Source organism: Lissotriton helveticus, chromosome 11, assembly GCF_964261635.1.
Source record: "Lissotriton helveticus chromosome 11, aLisHel1.1, whole genome shotgun sequence".
Classification (NCBI taxonomy): domain Eukaryota; kingdom Metazoa; phylum Chordata; class Amphibia; order Caudata; family Salamandridae; genus Lissotriton; species Lissotriton helveticus.
The window spans coordinates 225,887,106-225,905,694 of NC_136072.1; the positions used below are offsets into that span (position 1 = coordinate 225,887,106).

At 34.8% G+C, this 18,589-nt stretch overlaps 1 protein-coding gene across 7 annotated transcripts in view; it reads left to right on the forward strand.

Moving 5' to 3' along the window:
* Positions 1-18,589, forward strand: part of MME (membrane metalloendopeptidase) — a 493,355-nt gene that overhangs the window by 237,175 nt on the left and 237,591 nt on the right. For all 7 annotated transcript variants that reach the window (XM_078667833.1, XM_078667832.1, XM_078667829.1 and 4 more), the window contains one exon: positions 3,242-3,307. In XM_078667833.1, the coding sequence (XP_078523959.1) occupies positions 3,242-3,307 (66 nt within the window). The remainder of the gene's footprint in view (positions 1-3,241; positions 3,308-18,589) is intronic.

Genomic DNA, 18,589 nt, shown 5'->3' on the forward strand with positions numbered 1-18,589 from the left:
GATAGAACAAAGATTGCAGTAGGGAATAGTGAAGTTAAAACTGGCTCCGGGATACCTGGTGAAACTTTATTGATAGGTTCCAAGGTCAGGATTAAAAGTAACGGATGGTAATGCTAAGGTAGGATATTAGGACCCCCTAACACCCCTCCTTTACTGCTACAGTCAACATGTTTCGACCTATACGTGCTCTCAGTAGTTGGTCACATTGGTCTTCCTCAAGACGTCTGACTGTCCCAGTCTCATATAATACCCCCCTTACCTTAGTCTGGTGCTACAAGGCTAATGATCGCTTTCCCAATCAGTTTGGGTCCATATGGAGGCAGTTCCACCAACAAGGATGACAAATACTGTAAAGAAATTGATAGATAACATTAAAAGTTAGAAAGAATACCCAAATGTTACCTCTGTTACAGTATTATAAGGTATCTTATTTCCTTTTATTACATAATAGCCCTCCATATTAGGCATAATTATTGGTCGCTGTTTCAAGGTCAATTAACCCGACTGTGGTCCAATTTATGCCAAAAAATTGATTTAAAAAGAAATGAAAAGACATGTATCCCATAGTTCAATCAAGATACCAAACTAAACGCAATGATCCGTCAAGGATGATCGTGGTCTTCAACAGATAAATTCATGACCTTTTATGCCTGGTTTATTACCACATGAAAGTTGAATCCCCAACCACTCCAACATTAGAACTCACCGAGTTTATTGAGAATTTAAACCCGACTTGGCGTCTGGGGGGTGAGGTTCCAGGGAACACAACCTGCATACAAATTAGATGTAAATACACAAATACAGGAATGCCAAGCACACAGGTCAATATCCGTGTCCATCTAGTTAAGCGTCATTGAGGAAGACCAATGTGACCAACTAACTTGAGGGCACGCATAGGTCGAAACATGTTGACTGTAGCAGTAAAGGAGGGGTGTTAGGGGGTCCTAATATCCTACCTTAGCACTACCATCCGTTACTTTTAAACCTGGCCTTGGAACCTATCAATAAAGTTTCACCAGGTATCCAGGAGCCAGTTTTAACTATACTATTCCCTGTTGTCACGTTTAGTTGTTTGTGTTGAGTTCTGTTTCTGTATTTTATGTTTCCCCTCCCTATGCTCTGCTCAGTGCGTGGCTACGCCTGGGCGTCGAAGCAGACCCGATGATGAAGCATGTCACACACATTGTGTGTGAGTGAGGGCAGTTTTTCACAATACACTTATGTGTCACTGATCAGACATTTTTGTATTACTTTCTTTTTCCTCTCCACCCCTTTCTGTGTATACAGGTCTTGCTTCAGGGGGTTCGGGTGGCAGAGTTGTGTGTAGACCCTCTCCCCTTTCATGTGTGAGTTAATTAAAAAAATGTAAACATACATATATAAAATATAATATATATATATATATATATATATATATATATATATATATATATATATATATATATATATATATATATATATATATATATATATATATATATATATTTGTATATGTACTTTAAAACAATTAATAAACTAATAATACATTTTATAAATATATAAAATTTTAAAAAGAATTATATTTATATATACATATAGATAACATAAATCTAATAAAAAGATTATATCATAAATTAATACATAAACATATTGAATCATTTTTAAACTTACATTTTGCACTCCATTGAGTGCAACAGTAGGGAAAGTGTTGGATAGTGGAGGTGAAAAAATTACTATTCCCACTCGAGTGAATGCAACAGTAAGGAAAGTGTTGGATAGCGGATCAGTAAAAATTACTATTCCCACTCCAATGTGTGCAACAGTAGAGAAAGTAGTGGATAGCAGAGGGGTTAAACATTACTATTCCCACTCCAGTTAGTGCAAAAGTAGGGAAAGTGTTGGATAGCGGATCAGTAAAAATTGCTAATCCCACTCCAATGTGTGCAACAGTAGAGAAAGTATTGGATAGCGGAGGGGTTAAACATTACTATTCCCACTCCAGTTAGTGCAACAGTAGGGAAAGTGTTGGATAGCGGAGGGGTAAGAATTACTATTTCCACTCCAATTACTACAAAGTAGGGAAAGTGTTGGATAGCAGAGGGGTAAATATTACTATTCCCACTCCAGTGAGTGCAACAGTAGGGAGAATGTTGGATAGCAGAGGGGTAAATATTACTATTCCCACTTCAGGAAGTGCAACAGTAGGGACAGTGTTGGATAGCGGAGAGGTAAAAATTACTATTCGCACTCCAGCGAGTGCAACAGTAGGGAAAGTGTTGGATAGCAGAGGGGGAAAAAATTACTATTCCCACTCCAGTGACTGCAACAGTAGGGAAAGTGTTGGATACCGGAGGGGTACAAATTAATATTCCCACTGAAGTTGATTCAAAATTAAAAACAAACAAAATAACAACTACAATACAAAAGATGTTAAAAACGAAATAAGAAAACATATATAAAAATATTATTTTATATTAATTAACACCCAATTAAAGAATATTATAAATAATTTCCCACAATTAACATTATAAAATATAAATTAAATAAATATTAATACATTGAAAATATTAATAATTTGATTATCATTAAATTACTTCCCACCCTATTCCCCTATAAACCCATAACCCGCTCCTAAAAAAATGTAAAAAATGAACATAATTACCAATTAATTATTTAATAAAAATTAAAACAACCAATTAATAATTAAATAATAATAAATTAATTAACAGTCTAAGATCTAAATTAAATAAATACTATTAAATAAAACATATTAATTCATTTATTATAATTAAGTCACTTCTTACTGTTGATATTTCGGTATCACATTATTTCAAAATCGATATTTGTGTATTTCGATAGTTAAAACTCGATATTCTGTCTGTGCACCAGGTCTCAGTTTGCAACGCATTGGGAACCGCAAAAAATCCCAGGGCTGTTAGTCTGTTGGGTTCAGCAGACTGCAATGTCTGTGATTGCTTTACAATAAAATCTTTTTTCTTTTTTTAAATGAATCCTGTTTTCCTAAAGGATAATGGGATGCATTAAAAAAATGAAACATTTTCATTTAATTCTTTAAGAGTACGCAATTATCCGTGTGGTCACTGCCTGCTCTTAAAAATATTTGCAGTGCTGTATAATATGATTTCACCATATGCTCCCAAAACAGTACCAGATTACAAGAAAAATATAGTTTTCTGCCACAGCATTAATCACATCTATACTTTCAGGTGTTTCATTTATTCTTTGTTTTTCTTTTTGCAAGATTGACCAGCCTAGTCTTGGCCTTCCCTCTCGTGACTACTATGCATGCACTGGTGCCTATGAGGAAGTAAGTATATCTCATATTTAAAACACTATAACTTACTTATCAAATATTGAAAATAAAGATCATTTGAATTGTATTTACAATCTTAAATACGTTAAATGTGTCTAGTGTTTATGTGAGTATTTATAGAATACAAGCACAACACAAGATACATTTTCTGAAAAGTGAACTTTACCCGAGTTTAAGCAAATCTTTGCAGTACCCTTGTTCTAAAATCTGTGACAATTTATTTGCATTGTGCTGAGATTATATTTTGTTGCCTTACAGGTTGACATTATTGTATTTGATATATTTCTGGTAATGTTTTGTTTTTCACCAGTAGTAGGTTCATGAATGATATATTTTTTTTAACTATACATTTACAAAATGATAAAATGTGGCAGGACATTCGCATCTGATTGCAACCAGGACAACTCTGTTGTACAGTACCCTCACTCAATCTCCTATCACATACTTAAGCTAAACCTTCACTTGTCATCTATAGTTCCCCAGACAGTGAGTAAGGCTAGGAAAGCTAGACTTCCTTGAAACAATAGGTACCCAGTGTCCTGGTTAGTGCTGACTATCCAACTCCACTCTACAAAACTCTTCCACAATGCACCATACTTTGCTCTACACCACTCCACTGTCTGACACTTTACTCCAATGTATGCAACTCTACAATACTGTACTACACTCTATGACACTGTACTCCACTCTATGCCCATCCACTCTAAGCCATTTTACTAGACTGTATCACACACAATGACATGACACTCAATTTCTTTCTATGCTATACCACTCCACTATATAACATACAACTCCACTTATGAACACTTTCCTCCATTGCACTCCACTTGATGTTGTAAATATATGCGGGCCGTACGGGCCCCCGCAGCCCCGGGGACCGCTACCTCCCCAGGCTTCTTTAAAAAAACTAAGTGGGGGGTCTCCTTCCCCCCATGCTGCCCCAGGGATGCCACCTTCCCGTGGCTTTTTAAATATTATGCGGGGGAACGCAGCCCCAGCGACCAACACCTCCCCGGGACATTCCTTATTATGGGGCAGGGGCCTTGCGGGTCCCCCCAAGCCCCGGGGACCACCACATCCCCGGGGCTTTACTTCAATTAGAAAGTGTGGGGGACTCCTGCCCATCCCCACACCTCCCTGGGAACCACCACCTCCCCGAGCAATTTTAAATTAAGGTTTGGGGTCCATTGCAGACCTCCAGCCCCGGGGACCACCACCTCCCCGGGGCTGTTTACGTTGGGAGGGTGGCCGTCCGGCCTCCCTCCTGGAACCCTTGATGACCCTGGGGACCGCCACACCCAAGGGACCACCCACCCCAGGAACATTGCAGTTTGCTTTGATAGGGCGGGAGCACGTTAGCATATCCCTGGACCGCGTGGGGCATTGGGGCTCCCCCGCTGTCCCCAATGTTGAGGCCAGACCTTGGGGCATGGGGGTTCCTGGGGCCAAAAGTGGCCCAGGAAGGGGAGCCACGCAGCCCCCCACCTGTGTATGTAATTTACAAAGAATATTAATAAACGAGGCAATGCCCCGGGGATGGGGTCTCCTGGGCCAATAATGGCCTCAGGAGGGGACAGATGATGTCACTGACCATGTCATGAGTGATGTAATATGTGACGTCATCAGCAGTGCATTGCGGGGTTGCTAGTTATGGTTAGCTCAAATGTTAATTAGTGAAATGTCCAACTAACTATAACGTCCCTGAAACCTGTGTTTCTTTCAGTGAATATATATATATATATAACGCTCAAGAAACTTCTCCGTGTTTGAAAAGAAGAAAGATATATATATGTGTATCACAGGCACAAATATGATGACAATCACATAGAGATATATATATAAATACACACATATTGGTATATATATTACACACTGGCGGTCACCAGTAGGAAGTTATAGTCAGGACTCTGGGCCTAATTTAGATCTCAGCAGAAATGTTAATGTGTCACATAGGTAACGGATATCCTGTCTGCCTATGGGATTTATGTTTCGGGGACATGATATTCGTCAAGCTCTAAGTCAGGCCCCTAGTTTCATTAGGAAAGCCTTTTTTGACTTGCTTATACCTTTGGCACTGTTTCATGAATCTTCACAACATTTTACGAAAAAGGGGGAAGGTGGGTCTACTCATGCATGGTAAGTTTAATAGCAGTCCATCAAGAAGAGTCTGAGAAAAAGGTGGGGTCAAAAAAAGTGTGTTTCCCATGTTAATTCCCATAGGGATTTTGGGCACAACCGCCGGACGGAATTATACCAAATTCGGCCGAAAGGTGGCTCTTGGAACAGTCAGTGTTCTTTTTGTTATTTGGTTTAAATCTGCTCAGTTTTTTTTTAAGATATTGACTGAAATCCAAATTTGTATATGTAGGGACACGGATCCTTCGGGAATGCAACAGTCCCCGTGATGATATCTGATTTACTACCAACTCTACAACCAGGAAGTGTTGGCAGCCATCTTGAGTCCCACAACAAATCAACAAAAATAAAAGAAGTAAGGGTAGTAAGACCCTGACCCCCAAGCCCTGGTCCTGGGGTCCCACAGGAACCACACAAGGGCCAAAAACCTTTTCTTTTCTTTTTTACTTTTTGCTGTGACATTGCAGATACTAGGCAAAATTCTTTAAAAACGAGCACTGTGACAGCTTCTGCCAAACGAGATCAAAAACTAACTCCGCTCCCAGCATGCAGGAGCTGTCAAACTTCTCTTTCTTGCTGAGAGTGAAGTTTTCATCTGCTTTCCTGCCAGCTGTCATGTGAGTAGAGAAACAGATGAAACAATTGCTCTACACACAGGGAGCTGCATTTCTAGCAGCTTCTTGTGTGCAGGAACAAATATGGCTCCTAAGAATGCAGGAGGCAGGCTGGGACTGCAGGGGCCTTGAGGCTTCCCTGCTCTCCCTAATGATAAATAGGTAGGAGTGTTGGGTCCCTGGGAGATGGGGTCCCTGGGGCTGAAATTGGTCCAGGGAGGGGTGTTGTGCAGCCCCCCTCCCCAATTGCAGTGTCATCAGTTATGTCACTGACTATGTCATGAGTGATGCAATATGTGAGATCATAAGCAGTGCATTGCAGGAGCGTAAGTTATAGTTAGCTCAGGCAAATATAACTGCTGAATTTCACTGGTTTTGTAATAATTAAATCTAAGCCTAACTATAATGTCCATGTAACCTTTGTTTTTTCAGTGAACTGAACTAATAGCCCACTCACTTTAGCTGCTGTTTTAAGTATTTCAGGGTGATCCGTCAAGCAGGACCTGAGAAAAAGGGGGGCTCCAAAACGCTTTTTCTCCATATTCATTTCCATAGGAAACTGTTGATGAAGCTACAGCCCGAACTGCTGAACGGAATTACACCAAATTTGGCAGAAAGGTAGCTCATGGTTCAAAGTGCACTCTTTTTGTTAAATGGTGTAAATCCATTCAGTAGTTCTTGAGAAATATAAACGTTACTCAGATATACAAATATGGCCACGGAGGATCCACATACCCTCCCGATCTCGTGCATGAAATCTGATTAGCTGCCAACACTTCAAAAAGGGAAGTGTTGGCAGCCATCTTGTGACTCAGTTCTACCCGCCAAGCCATAGCAAACTCTGCTTCGCTTCATGGAAGCGAGCGCATTGAAAATGACCTTGCCTCCATGAAGCGAAGCAGAATTGCTTTTGGGCAGAGGAAGCTGCATGTTTGCAGCTTCCGCTGCCCCAAAGCAATACTTGCTCTGGCAGGAGGCTGGGAGCCGACAGGGACTGCAGGGGCTTTGAGGCTCCCCCACGGTCCCAAAGTCATAGCCATGCCCCAGGGGGTGGTGTCCCCTAGGCAGTATTGGCCCAGGTAGTTAGACCGTGCAGACACCTTACCTGTTTTTACTGTAAAAAAAAAAGGAAAAGTCCTGGCCCCGGGATGGGGTCCTCAGGCCGCATTTGGCCTCAGGAGGGGGTCTGCGCATCCCCCCTCCAAAATGTTATATTTATATATATATATATATATATATATATATATATATATATATATATATATATATATATATATATATATATATATATATATATATATATATATATATATATATATATATATATATATATATATATATATATATATATATATATATACACAATACAGGGCAGGCCCCGGGCATGCTGTACAATGCATGCTTGCCACAGGCCTCACATCGCAAGTTACTCATCGAAGGCATCCTCCACAACGATGCATCGCAGTCCCACAGGTTCTTCTGAATCGCAGGTGCATGACGTATCTTCAAAGCAGAACTTTGAATGACAATCTGCTCGTTGACTGCATCCTCCATGACAGAGTAGGATTCTGCATTGCAGCATTGCAGCTCCTTGGAATCTCTGCTGCACAACGCATCCTCGATGCAGGATCTCACAACACTCCGCAAACTAGGATTTAAGGTACTTTGTTAAGTGGGCCTAACTTGGTCCCTGAATGTGGCCCCCACTCTTTTGCAGCCGGCATGAACTGTGTCCCAGTCGGGTGAGACCAGAGAGCCACAGTTGGTACTTGATGCTTCTAAGCCCTGTTTTCACTGAAAACTTAAAAATTGTAAAACGCAGGTTCTACTGATTGGATTTTTGTCACTTAAGTCTCAAATAAATTAATACATTTGAATCTATTTTTCTAATTTGGTAGGGGATTTTTCTTGTGTGGTGTTTTCACTTTATTACTGTTTGAATTGCTGCATGTATACTTCACAGATTGCCTCTAAGCTAAGCCTGACTGCTTTGTGCTGAGTTACCTGAGGGTTGAGTACAGATTAATTTGGGGTTTGCTTGTGTTTCATTCTGACAGAGATTGTGGTTACTGCCTGAGTAGGGTTTCGCCTCCCTCAACCAATAACCCAATTTCTTAAAGTGCATATTTATTGCAGAAACAATAATTACAGTTACTGCCAAATCTTGGGTCCTGTCGAATAGCTGAAGGTACCATTCCACTATTTCAATATGTTTATACTATATGACCCTTGCTGGAATGTCAGCCTAATGGGCAGAAATCATTTAAAAAATGTACTCTGCATATTGTTCTTATTGAATGCTTTATAATGTGGGCCACTCCCTGGCCATGGATTTATTTGCAAGTTTTTTCAAAATTGGAAATTGGCTGCATGCACAAATATAAAATGCAGTATAGTACTCAAATCATTAGACAGATAGGTGCATTGCAAAACCTTTCCTACAAAAAACAATAATTTTGCAAATTGTTGCCTACCAAAAACAATCGTTTACACATTGACAGCCACAGGTATCACTGGCAGCCACTCTTAGAAAATGACCCTCTCTTAAAGGTCACCCAAAACCTTGTGTCATCCTCCTCCAATTTTTTTTTAACCTTCTTTGTGTTGACTTAGAACTCTGGGCATTTTACCACTGCTAACCAGTGCTAATGGGCATATGCTCTTTCCTCTGAACATGGTATAATTGTTTTATGCCTGTTTGGCATATTTGATTTACTTTTAAGTCCCTTGTAAACTGGTATACCCTATAACCAGGGCCTGTAAATTAAATGCTACTATTGATTCTGCAGCACTGATTGTACCACCCATAGATGTAGCCATTCAAACCTATCTCAGGCCTGACACTGCAGGGCCTGTTTGTGCAGTTTACTGCCACTTTGACATGGCATTTAAAACTAGTTCAAACATAGCAGTGGGGACGCAGCATGCACACCGTTTTTATCAGTCTCTTCTCTGGTTATTCATTTAGCTTTTGTTAGCGTGTAGATTGGGTCTATGCCTTACCTTAAAGCACGTGACGCAGACGTTGAAAAACAATAGCAGCAACCCGATGATGCTTCACCAATCGCACAGCTTCAATGAAGAACTCTTTCAAATTTTTCTTGTTCCAACGTTCATATTTATTCCGTATTTTTCAAAGTTAGTCATGCTTATGTCTACTTTTCACAAACAGGCATGTTAATATTCCCAATTTCTTGAGACGGTTATGCCCATCGAGGCCTTTTACTGTGTCACATGGGTTATAGCAATTCATATAATAACAGCTTGAGATCTTAATAATTCCCAATGCATTTCAGGCTCTTATATGGCCCTTCGTCAGGGGTAACTGCATAAATTAAAGAAGGCATCATATTAGTTTTCAACATTTAAAACAATGCGTCTATTTTTTCACAGTTATGGAATCAAAATGCAACCTTTACTCTTGCCACCCCTTTAAACTTAAACACAATAAAATAACTTTTTACAGTGACAAAGAATAAAACTTTTTGAGTCTACATGGCACGCGGTACCCTCCGCCACATCCTTCCTCGATTTTAAACCTGACATTTTTGCCCCGTTGCGCTATTGAATACTCGAACACCCAGCTGACCCTCCCACACCTCATTGCCTTCTTCCCTGTAACTTAACAAAACTCCACAGCCCACTGTCCATGTCTTATCTCTTAAACAATGTCCATGTGATTAGGACCACTATTGACTTCCCCGGTCTCGTTTTCAAATCCGTACCTGTTCTTGCTCAATGCTAGTTACAGGAATACTGGTATCTCCTTTCTCCATAGCTACAATGTCAAACTGCTGCTTAGCCAGCTCCCACCACTCTGCTTTCCTTATTTAAACACTTCTCAAATTGGCGATTCTACCTGTGCACAGTTAAAACTACTTGCCAAGCTTGAAACTCCCCTTTTATTACACATGTCACCCCTAAGGTAGGCCCTAGGTAGCCCTAAGGGCAGGGTGCTGTGTAAATGAAATGTAGGTCATGTACTGTGATATTTTGTATGTCTGGTTTGTGACAGCCTATTTCGTTTTTCACTACTGTGAAGCCTACTACGCTCATAGGTTAGCATTTTGGCAGTCCTTAATATACTTTTAAGTTGTACTTCGTGATCAGAGAAGATTAGTGTTGTATATTTATATTTATTTCAATGTGGCTACTTGGTGTCTGTAGTCCTTTCTTAGTGTTCTTATTTTACCAGTCTCACATACAACCTAAGAGTGTTCTATCTGTGATGTGAAGGGTGTGCAGTCTTAATATCGAGTTTTTTATTTCGACTGGACATAATATCGACTCCAGAATATCGAGATGGCATTAATATCGAGGTAAGTAATATCGATGTATTTTTTATCGATTTTTATGTTTTTAAAAAAATATCGATTGATAAAATATCGAGTAAGTAATATCGTTAGTAAAAAAGATCGATTTTTCTAGTAGTTTAAAAATATCGAAAGTTGTGTTATCGACAGTCATGATATCGACTGTCATGATATCGACTATTAATATGGATATAAATAATATCTAATAGTTAAATGTACATTGTGTTTAAATGTTTTATTACTACATTTATTGTTAAAATATATGTAATTTTTTCATTTGTTTATATAGAAATAATTTAAAAAATAATTAATAATTAAAAAAAAATATTTCAAATACTATAATAATTTCTAGGAGCGGGTAGTGGGTTTTTAGGGGAATAGGGTGGGAAGTGTTTTAAATATAATTAATTAAATATGTAAATGTATTAATTGGTATTAATATTTAATTAATTGTTAATTATTTTTTTTAATTTATAATATTTAATTGGTAATTAATTTAATTTTATACATTAATTGCTAATTATGTTTATTTAAATAATTTATGTCATGTAGCGGGTTGTGAGTTTATAGGGGAATAGGGTGGGAAGTAATTTAATTATAAATAAATATGTTAATTAATTAATTTTTATTAATATTTAATTAATTGTTAATTAAATATTATATTTTAAGTATTTATAATTTAATTGTTACTTAATTTAATTTAATTGAATAATTGGTAATAATGTAAATTTATATATTTTATGTTATGTAGCGGGTTGTGGGTTTATAGGGGAATAGGGTGGGAAGTAATTTAAATTTAAATAATTAAATATGTATTTTTATTAATTGGTAGTAATATTTAAATAATTGATAATTAAATCATATTTTTTAATTAAATAACATTTAATTGGTAATTAATTTAATTTAATTGAATAATAGGTAATTATGTAAATTTATAAAATTTATGTCATGTAGCGGGTTGTGGGTTTATAGGGGAATAGGGTGGGAAGTAATTTTATTATAATTATTTCAAAAGGTAAATGTATTCATTGGTAGTAATATTTTAATATTTGTTAATTAAATAATGTATTTAAATTATATAAAAATTAATTGGTAAATAATTTAATTTAATTGATTAATTGCTAATTATGTTATGTTAAATAATTTATGTCATGTAGGGGGTTGTGAGTTTATAGGGGAATAGGGTGGGAAGTAATTTAATTTTAATGTATTAAATATGTTAATTAATTAATTTGTAGTAATATTTAAATAATTGTTAATGTAAACATTAATGTTCATAATTTAAAATATGAATTCTAAATAAGTTTATCTAATTAATTAATTGCTAATTATGTTACATTAAATTTATAATTTTCTGTAGTGGGTTGTCAGTTTATAGGGGAATAGACTGGGAAGTAATATAATAATAAATAAGGAAATAATAATATTTACTTAAGGTATATAATGTTTTGCACACAGCGTTTAAAATGCACTACCTTTACAATGAACATTTTACAATGTAAAAACCATAGCAATGCATGTATGTAGATAAAAAGTTTATACTATGCAGGTATTTTTACAACGCATACCATTACAACGTAAGTGTTGGTAAGTATATAATTATATTTAAAAATGTTATAGGTTTTGATTGTTGGGTAAAGGGGTATTTGTAGGGTTCAGGGTCAGTTTTCAGTATTTGGATAAAGGAGAATTTTTAGGGTTCAGGGTCAGTTTTCAGTTTTTGGGTAAAGGTGTATTTTTAGGGTTCAGGGTCAGTTTTCAGTTTTTGGGTAAAGGTGGATTTTTAGTGTTCTAGGTCAGTTTTCAGTATTTGGGTAAAGGGGTAGTTTTAGGGTTCAGGGTCAGTTTTCTGTTTGTGGATTAAGGGGTATATTTAGTGTGCAGGGTCAGTTTTCAGTGTTTGGGTAAAGGGGCATTTTTAGGGTTCAGGGTCAGTTTTCAGTTTTTGGGTAAAGGGGTATTTTTAGGGTTCTGGGTCAGTTTTCAGTTTTTGGGTATAGGGGTATTTTTAGGGTTCAGGGTCAGTTTTCAGTTTTTGGGTAAAGGGGTATTTTTAGGGTTCAGGGTCAGTTTTCAGTTTGTGGGCTAAGGGGTATTTTTAGGGGTCTGGGTCAGTTTTCAGTTTGTCGGTAAAGGGGTATTTTTAGGGTTCAGGGTCATTTTTCAGTTTGTGGGTAAAGGGGTATTTTTAGGGTTCAGGGTTAGTTGTCAGTTTTTGGGTAAAGGGGTATTTTTAGGGTTCAGGGTCAGTTTTTAGTTTGTGGGTAAAGGGGTATTTTTAGGGTTCAGGGTCAGTTTTCAGTTTTTGGGTAAAGGGGTATTTTTAGGGTTCTGGGTCAGTTTTCAGTTTTTGGGTGAAGGGGTATTTTTAGGGTTCAGGGTCAGTTTTCAGTTTTTGGGTAAAGGGGTATTTTTAGGGTTCAGGGTCAGTTTTCAGTTTGTGGGCTAAGGTGTATTTTTAGGGGTCTGGGTCAGTTTTCAGTTTGTCGGTAAAGGGGTATTTTTAGGGTTCAGGGTCAGTTTTCAGTTTGTGGGTAAAGGGGTATTTTTAGGGTTCAGGGTTAGTTTTCAGTTTTTGGGTTGAGGGGTATTTTTAGGGTTCAGGGTCAGTTTTTAGTTTGTGGGTAAAGGGGTATTTTTAGGGTTCAGGGTCAGTTTGGGGTTTTAGGGTAGAGGGGTACAGGGTACAAATAAGGTAAATTTACATTTTCATTAATTTAATTAAATTTAAATACATTTAATTAAATTATTTTCTATTAATTTATATTAAATACAATATTATATAATTATAAATACTTAAGTTGTAATGCTAGGCGTTGTAAAGGTCTTTGCTTTGTAAAAACATTTGTTGTAAATAAATGTGGTGTAATGGTATTTGCGTTGTTAAAGTTTTGTTGTAAAGGTATGCGTTGTAAAAGTATGTGTTCAAAACGTCATACATATTTTATTTTATTGTATTTAATAGAAAAAAATTGAAACTGAATTTTTAATTAACAAATAAATTATTGGTAATTAGTTGTAATTTAGTAATAATAGGTAAGTTATAGAAATCATGATAGTTAATTAGTATTTTTAATATATTAATTATTATGTTAAATTAAATAGTTAATCATTTGTTAAAAAAGTTAAATTTATATTATTTTTTAATTTATTTATTAATATATGAAGTATTTACTTTCCCTACTGTTGCACCCACTGGAGTGGGAATAGTAATTAGTATGGGTTCAGTGTCCAGCACCTTCCATGAGTTTACAATTGGTGAAATGGGAATTGTAATTTGTATGGTTTTAATGTGTAGTATGGTTTTGTGAGTTTATAATTTGTGAAGTGGAAATAAGAAGAAATTTTTTATATAAATAATTATTATTGGTAGGATACTATAATAAAGTTTTAACATTACATAGAATTTTTTTAATAATTATAATTATTGTTATTGTAGTACTTAAAAGAATAATACATTTGTTAAATTATTAAAATTTTAAATGCATTTTTATATAGAATATTTCATATGTAATTAATATTTATATACAATAATAAAGAAGGAAACATACACAGGGTTTAATGTAATAAATGAAAAACATATAAAAAATAAATTGTAAGTAGAGATTTATTTTTAATTTCAATTGAAATTTTTTATTAAACAGTTTTTATTATCCAAAACAATATATGAAGTGCATATATATGTTTTTAACACATAAATGATATTAACATAATTTTATGTTTACTAACATATATTGTAATTTTAATAGTTAAAGAAAAATAATGGTAATATGTACTTTTCATTTAATAACAATTATTTTATTCACATAGACATTGAATATATTGTCATAGATAAATATGTACATTTCTTTTGTAACAGTAACATTTTTGTTTCTTACAAAGTATTCATATTTTTTTTTAAATTAATATTATGAATATTGAACATTTTTATATTATTAATTTTTTCATAGATAAACACAAAAATAAATTTTTATATGCATACATAATGTTTTAACTAATATTTGCTATTTTTATAAACAAATTATTTGTAACAAAGTAATAGATGTAAATTTGTTTAACATATACATTATTTTTAAAATGTATATATAAATCATCAAATATTATTTAAAGTATCACATAACAGTTGAATAATTTTTTGAAAGTAATGAATATTTGGAAATAATTTTCTACAATTTAAATAATTATTTACACTTAATATAATACTCAGTGTATTTTTTTAAGTGTTGGAATATAGAAATTAAAGAGGATTTTGCTGTATACAGGGACTACTTTTGAACCGCGTAATGTTACTTAGGCGTATTTGGTGCTTCAACAGATCGCGGTTGGATGCTGCTTCGCGTAAGAGAGGGTAAGTTTGTTTTAATTGTATTTTACAAGTTAATGAAGTTATTGTTAGTGTATGTGTGGTGTGTTTAGGTTTATGTAGATAGGGTTATTAAGAGAAGATTGTGTGTTAGGTGTTAGGTAGAGTGTACGATATTAGATTTTTACCGCGTTTTAGTTGTAGGTGTGTGAGGTGAGGTAATATGTTGAAATGTTACAAAGATAATATGTTTGGTGTATAAATATGTGTTTTTATATATCTATGGGTGTTTTTGTGTGGGTGGGTATGTATTTTATTTTTTGCAGGTTATCGTCGCGTTTTACTGTTTTTGAGGAGTTTCTTATTTTTCGATCAGAGTTGTGTGACGAGTATTATATACTCTTATTTTTGCACACAATTATTTTGGATTTCAAGTTTTCCAGGAGCGTATTTTTTTCAACATTACTATTTTCGGGTTTTCTATCGTATATCGTGTCTATTACATTGGAAAGGAGTCGCTATGGATTTCTTTGTATTTTTGCATTTTTATTTGGGCTTCCATGGATTGTATGGGTTTTTGCAATGGTGTCGTATGGATTGCTTGGAATTGGATTACGTTTGAAGCTGCAACAGAACTTTAAGTATTTACCAAATTTTTTATGGGTGGGGAAACTGTTTTAATTTTTGCTTTACTTACGTTGTATGTAACATTTTGTAAATACATTATCTAAATACATTTTATATATGTTAATATTATGTATTTGATAATTTAATTGCAAATTGTTACATGTTAAAATCAAGGAATTTAGAAAAAAAATGCTTAATTTAACGTGTATAGTTATGTAATGTTTTAAAGAATAGTTTTTGTAATCATTGATAGATATTCTAGTCCTTTGCTAGTTGGATAGAGGGTAACTTGACTTTGGAGTGTGTTATACATTTTTTTAGTTTCTTTGGTGAGTTTAGGTCCGATCAAAGTTACTGATTGCTCCATTCGGAGCTCCTGGTAACTCTGTTCTTTTTGTAAGGATTGTATTAATTTGTGAAGGGTAGGCGTTCCTCGGCCTGTTGTTGCTTGGAAGGCATTGTGCCATCCTTCAACTGCATTGTTTGTTTTTGCTTCCTTATTTAGTGTGCTAAGGTAGACATTCCACCAAGCTATTTGGTATTTGGGTTGTCTTCTATGGCCTGATCTGTGTAGCCTTCCTACCCATGTGTCTTCGAAGTAGTCAAGCATAGGGCTTAGTCTTTCTTCGTTTCTTTTATAGTAGGGGCTGTCTATTAATAAGTTATAGTGCTCAGTTACATCTGTTAGTGGAACATAGGCTAGGGTGATGAGTTTTTTTATTTGATAAGCAAATGTGCTATCAGTGGCGTATTGGATACTCAAGGTAGATTTTTGTAGATGTCGCCAGATACATTGATTAAAATGGTAATAGCAACCTTGTATTGCTGTGTGTGGGTATGTTTTAAGGATGCTGTTTATCATTGCTTTTTCAAAGTCAATGATAATTTTTTGTGGAAAATAGTTGTTAGTATGTTGAATGACTTCAGTTAGTATTTCTTTATAGGTAGGTTGCTGTTTGTTTGGTAGAAGGGCATAAAGGAATGGAATATTTGCATTTTGGAAATGACCATGGATGGTGTATAATTGATAAAAAAGGTTTGGGGCATACAGAAAAAGTACCGTCCGTCATCCAAGTTTGGCATTCGGTAAGTTTAGTCATGTTGTTTGCTGTGGCAAACACTATAATTCTTTTATCTTTAGATTTGTTGTCATAGAGTATAAAATTATCTTTATTGTGAGTTACAGAGAGTTCAGGGGGAATTAGCACTTCTTCAAAAGTTTTTGGTGTGGGAGGAGTAGTGCATGTTGCTCTTTTTTGTCTAGCTACAGTTCTTTTAAGGGATTCGATAGATGGTAATTGGCTAGAAGCATGTTGGGGAAGTACACTTAAATGGTGTTTAAGAATTGCAGTTGTTGGTTGATCAGTTCTAGTACTAGCTTCTTTAAGGGAATCTAGCATTTGTCTAATCTCTATTTCTGTTACATTGGGTGGGTGATTATGTTCCTTAGTATAAGTAACAGTAGTTTCCTGAGTTATAGCTCTACCATAACATTTGTTGGCATAATATTTCGTACACTTCCAAAACACTTTCAAATCTTTTTGTTTCTCTTGAGTGTAGACATATCCCATGTAACAAAGAAGCATTTTCCCTTTTTGTGAATAAATGAATTTAGCTCCTTCAGTCATGATTGTATTGTAATGCTAGGAGGTAATTAAAAGAGAATGTCATTTCATTTTTTGTAAAAATAATGTTGTATTTTAATAATACAGTTTAATACATTTTTAATTTACCTGTAATTCTTGTGATGATTTCAAGTAGATCTTTTCAGGTGTTGATGTTCTTCAAACTGTTATTTCCTGTGTATATCTTTTTGTACCTGTGGAAGTTGAGAAAATGTGTACAAATATTTTATTACTATTTATGATATTTTGATAGATGTTTTTAGCTAGTTTCTATTTAGTTACCTATCTATTAAATGTCGAATTTACATTTCAATTATATACTTACTTATTTATATTTAACTTTTGATGTCCAGGTGTTGTGTAGGTCTTCTGTATTTTCTCTTTGTCTGTAGGATAAGTAGTAAAAAAAAAAACATATATTTTAGGTATTTGGCTTTTAAATATAGGTGTGAGGTTTGAGAGTTACATTTTCGATGGCTAATATTGTAGTAGTACTTACTTTAGATAGGTGTAGCTGTTTTTATGTTGAAGTCAATCAGTTTTCTTTCAGAAATCCTGCAGAGTTTCGTCTTCCTTTAGTTAGGAGATGTAGGCTGCATTTTTAGTTTGCTGTAATCTTGTTTATATAGTATTAGTTTAATTGTTTCAGAAATAGGATTGGTTGTTTAAATTGATAGTCTGTTTTTATTTGTGGATTTGAATTTTTTTACCTGTTATGCTAATTGCTTTCCTTATATGGGTGACGCCAATTAACGTTTTTTTAATGTGTAAGGCCTTATTTAGTATAGGTAATGTTATCGTTATATTTGTAAAGTGGAGGAATATATATAATTTGCAGTAAGAAATGTTTAGTTGTTGGAAATATTGTTTATGTATTATAAAATGTATGTTTATTTATTTTGTGTTATAAATGTTAGGAAATTATATAATATATTTTATCGATTTATATAAACAATATATGATTAATTATGATTAGTATGACTAAATTTTAAGATAATAAAGTGATGTATTCAAGGATGTAGTAATGTCGATATTTAAAAAAAACGATCAATTTGCTATCTATATTTTTGTATTCGATATTTTGACTGTTTTTCATTTAAATATGTGATAATCGATGTTTTAGAAATCGATAATGTTGTTAGTCGATATTGTTGTAGTCGTTGTTTTTTGTAGTCGATATTGTGGTTTCGATATTTTTGTGGTTTGTTGTTTAAGTATAGGCAATCGATAATTTTGTAGTCGATAATTTGTCATCGATATTTTGTCCAGTCGATATTCGGTCTGTCGAGGTTATGTCAGTGATCCGATGTGAAGATTCCAGCCTTGGCAGTTGATGGTCTGGTCAGCTGTGAGGTTTATTGCTCTGCTGTCTTATTCTATGTAACTTAATAAATCCATCTTAATAACCTGAAGACGTGTCCTGCTGCCTACTTAATCTATTTACAACATTTTGGCGACATTCTGCGCTGACCAGACCAGAGGAGCAGACCAGAGAAGAAGACCTAGCAGCACAAGCAAGACCTCACCAAAAAAGAACCCACTTAACTGTGGCCTATAACAAGCAGAAAACTAACTAAAAACGGAGTCACACTAGAAAGCTTGATGAATTAGACGCAAACTTCAAAGAAAATTCAACAAAACAAGCCGCAGGTTAATCC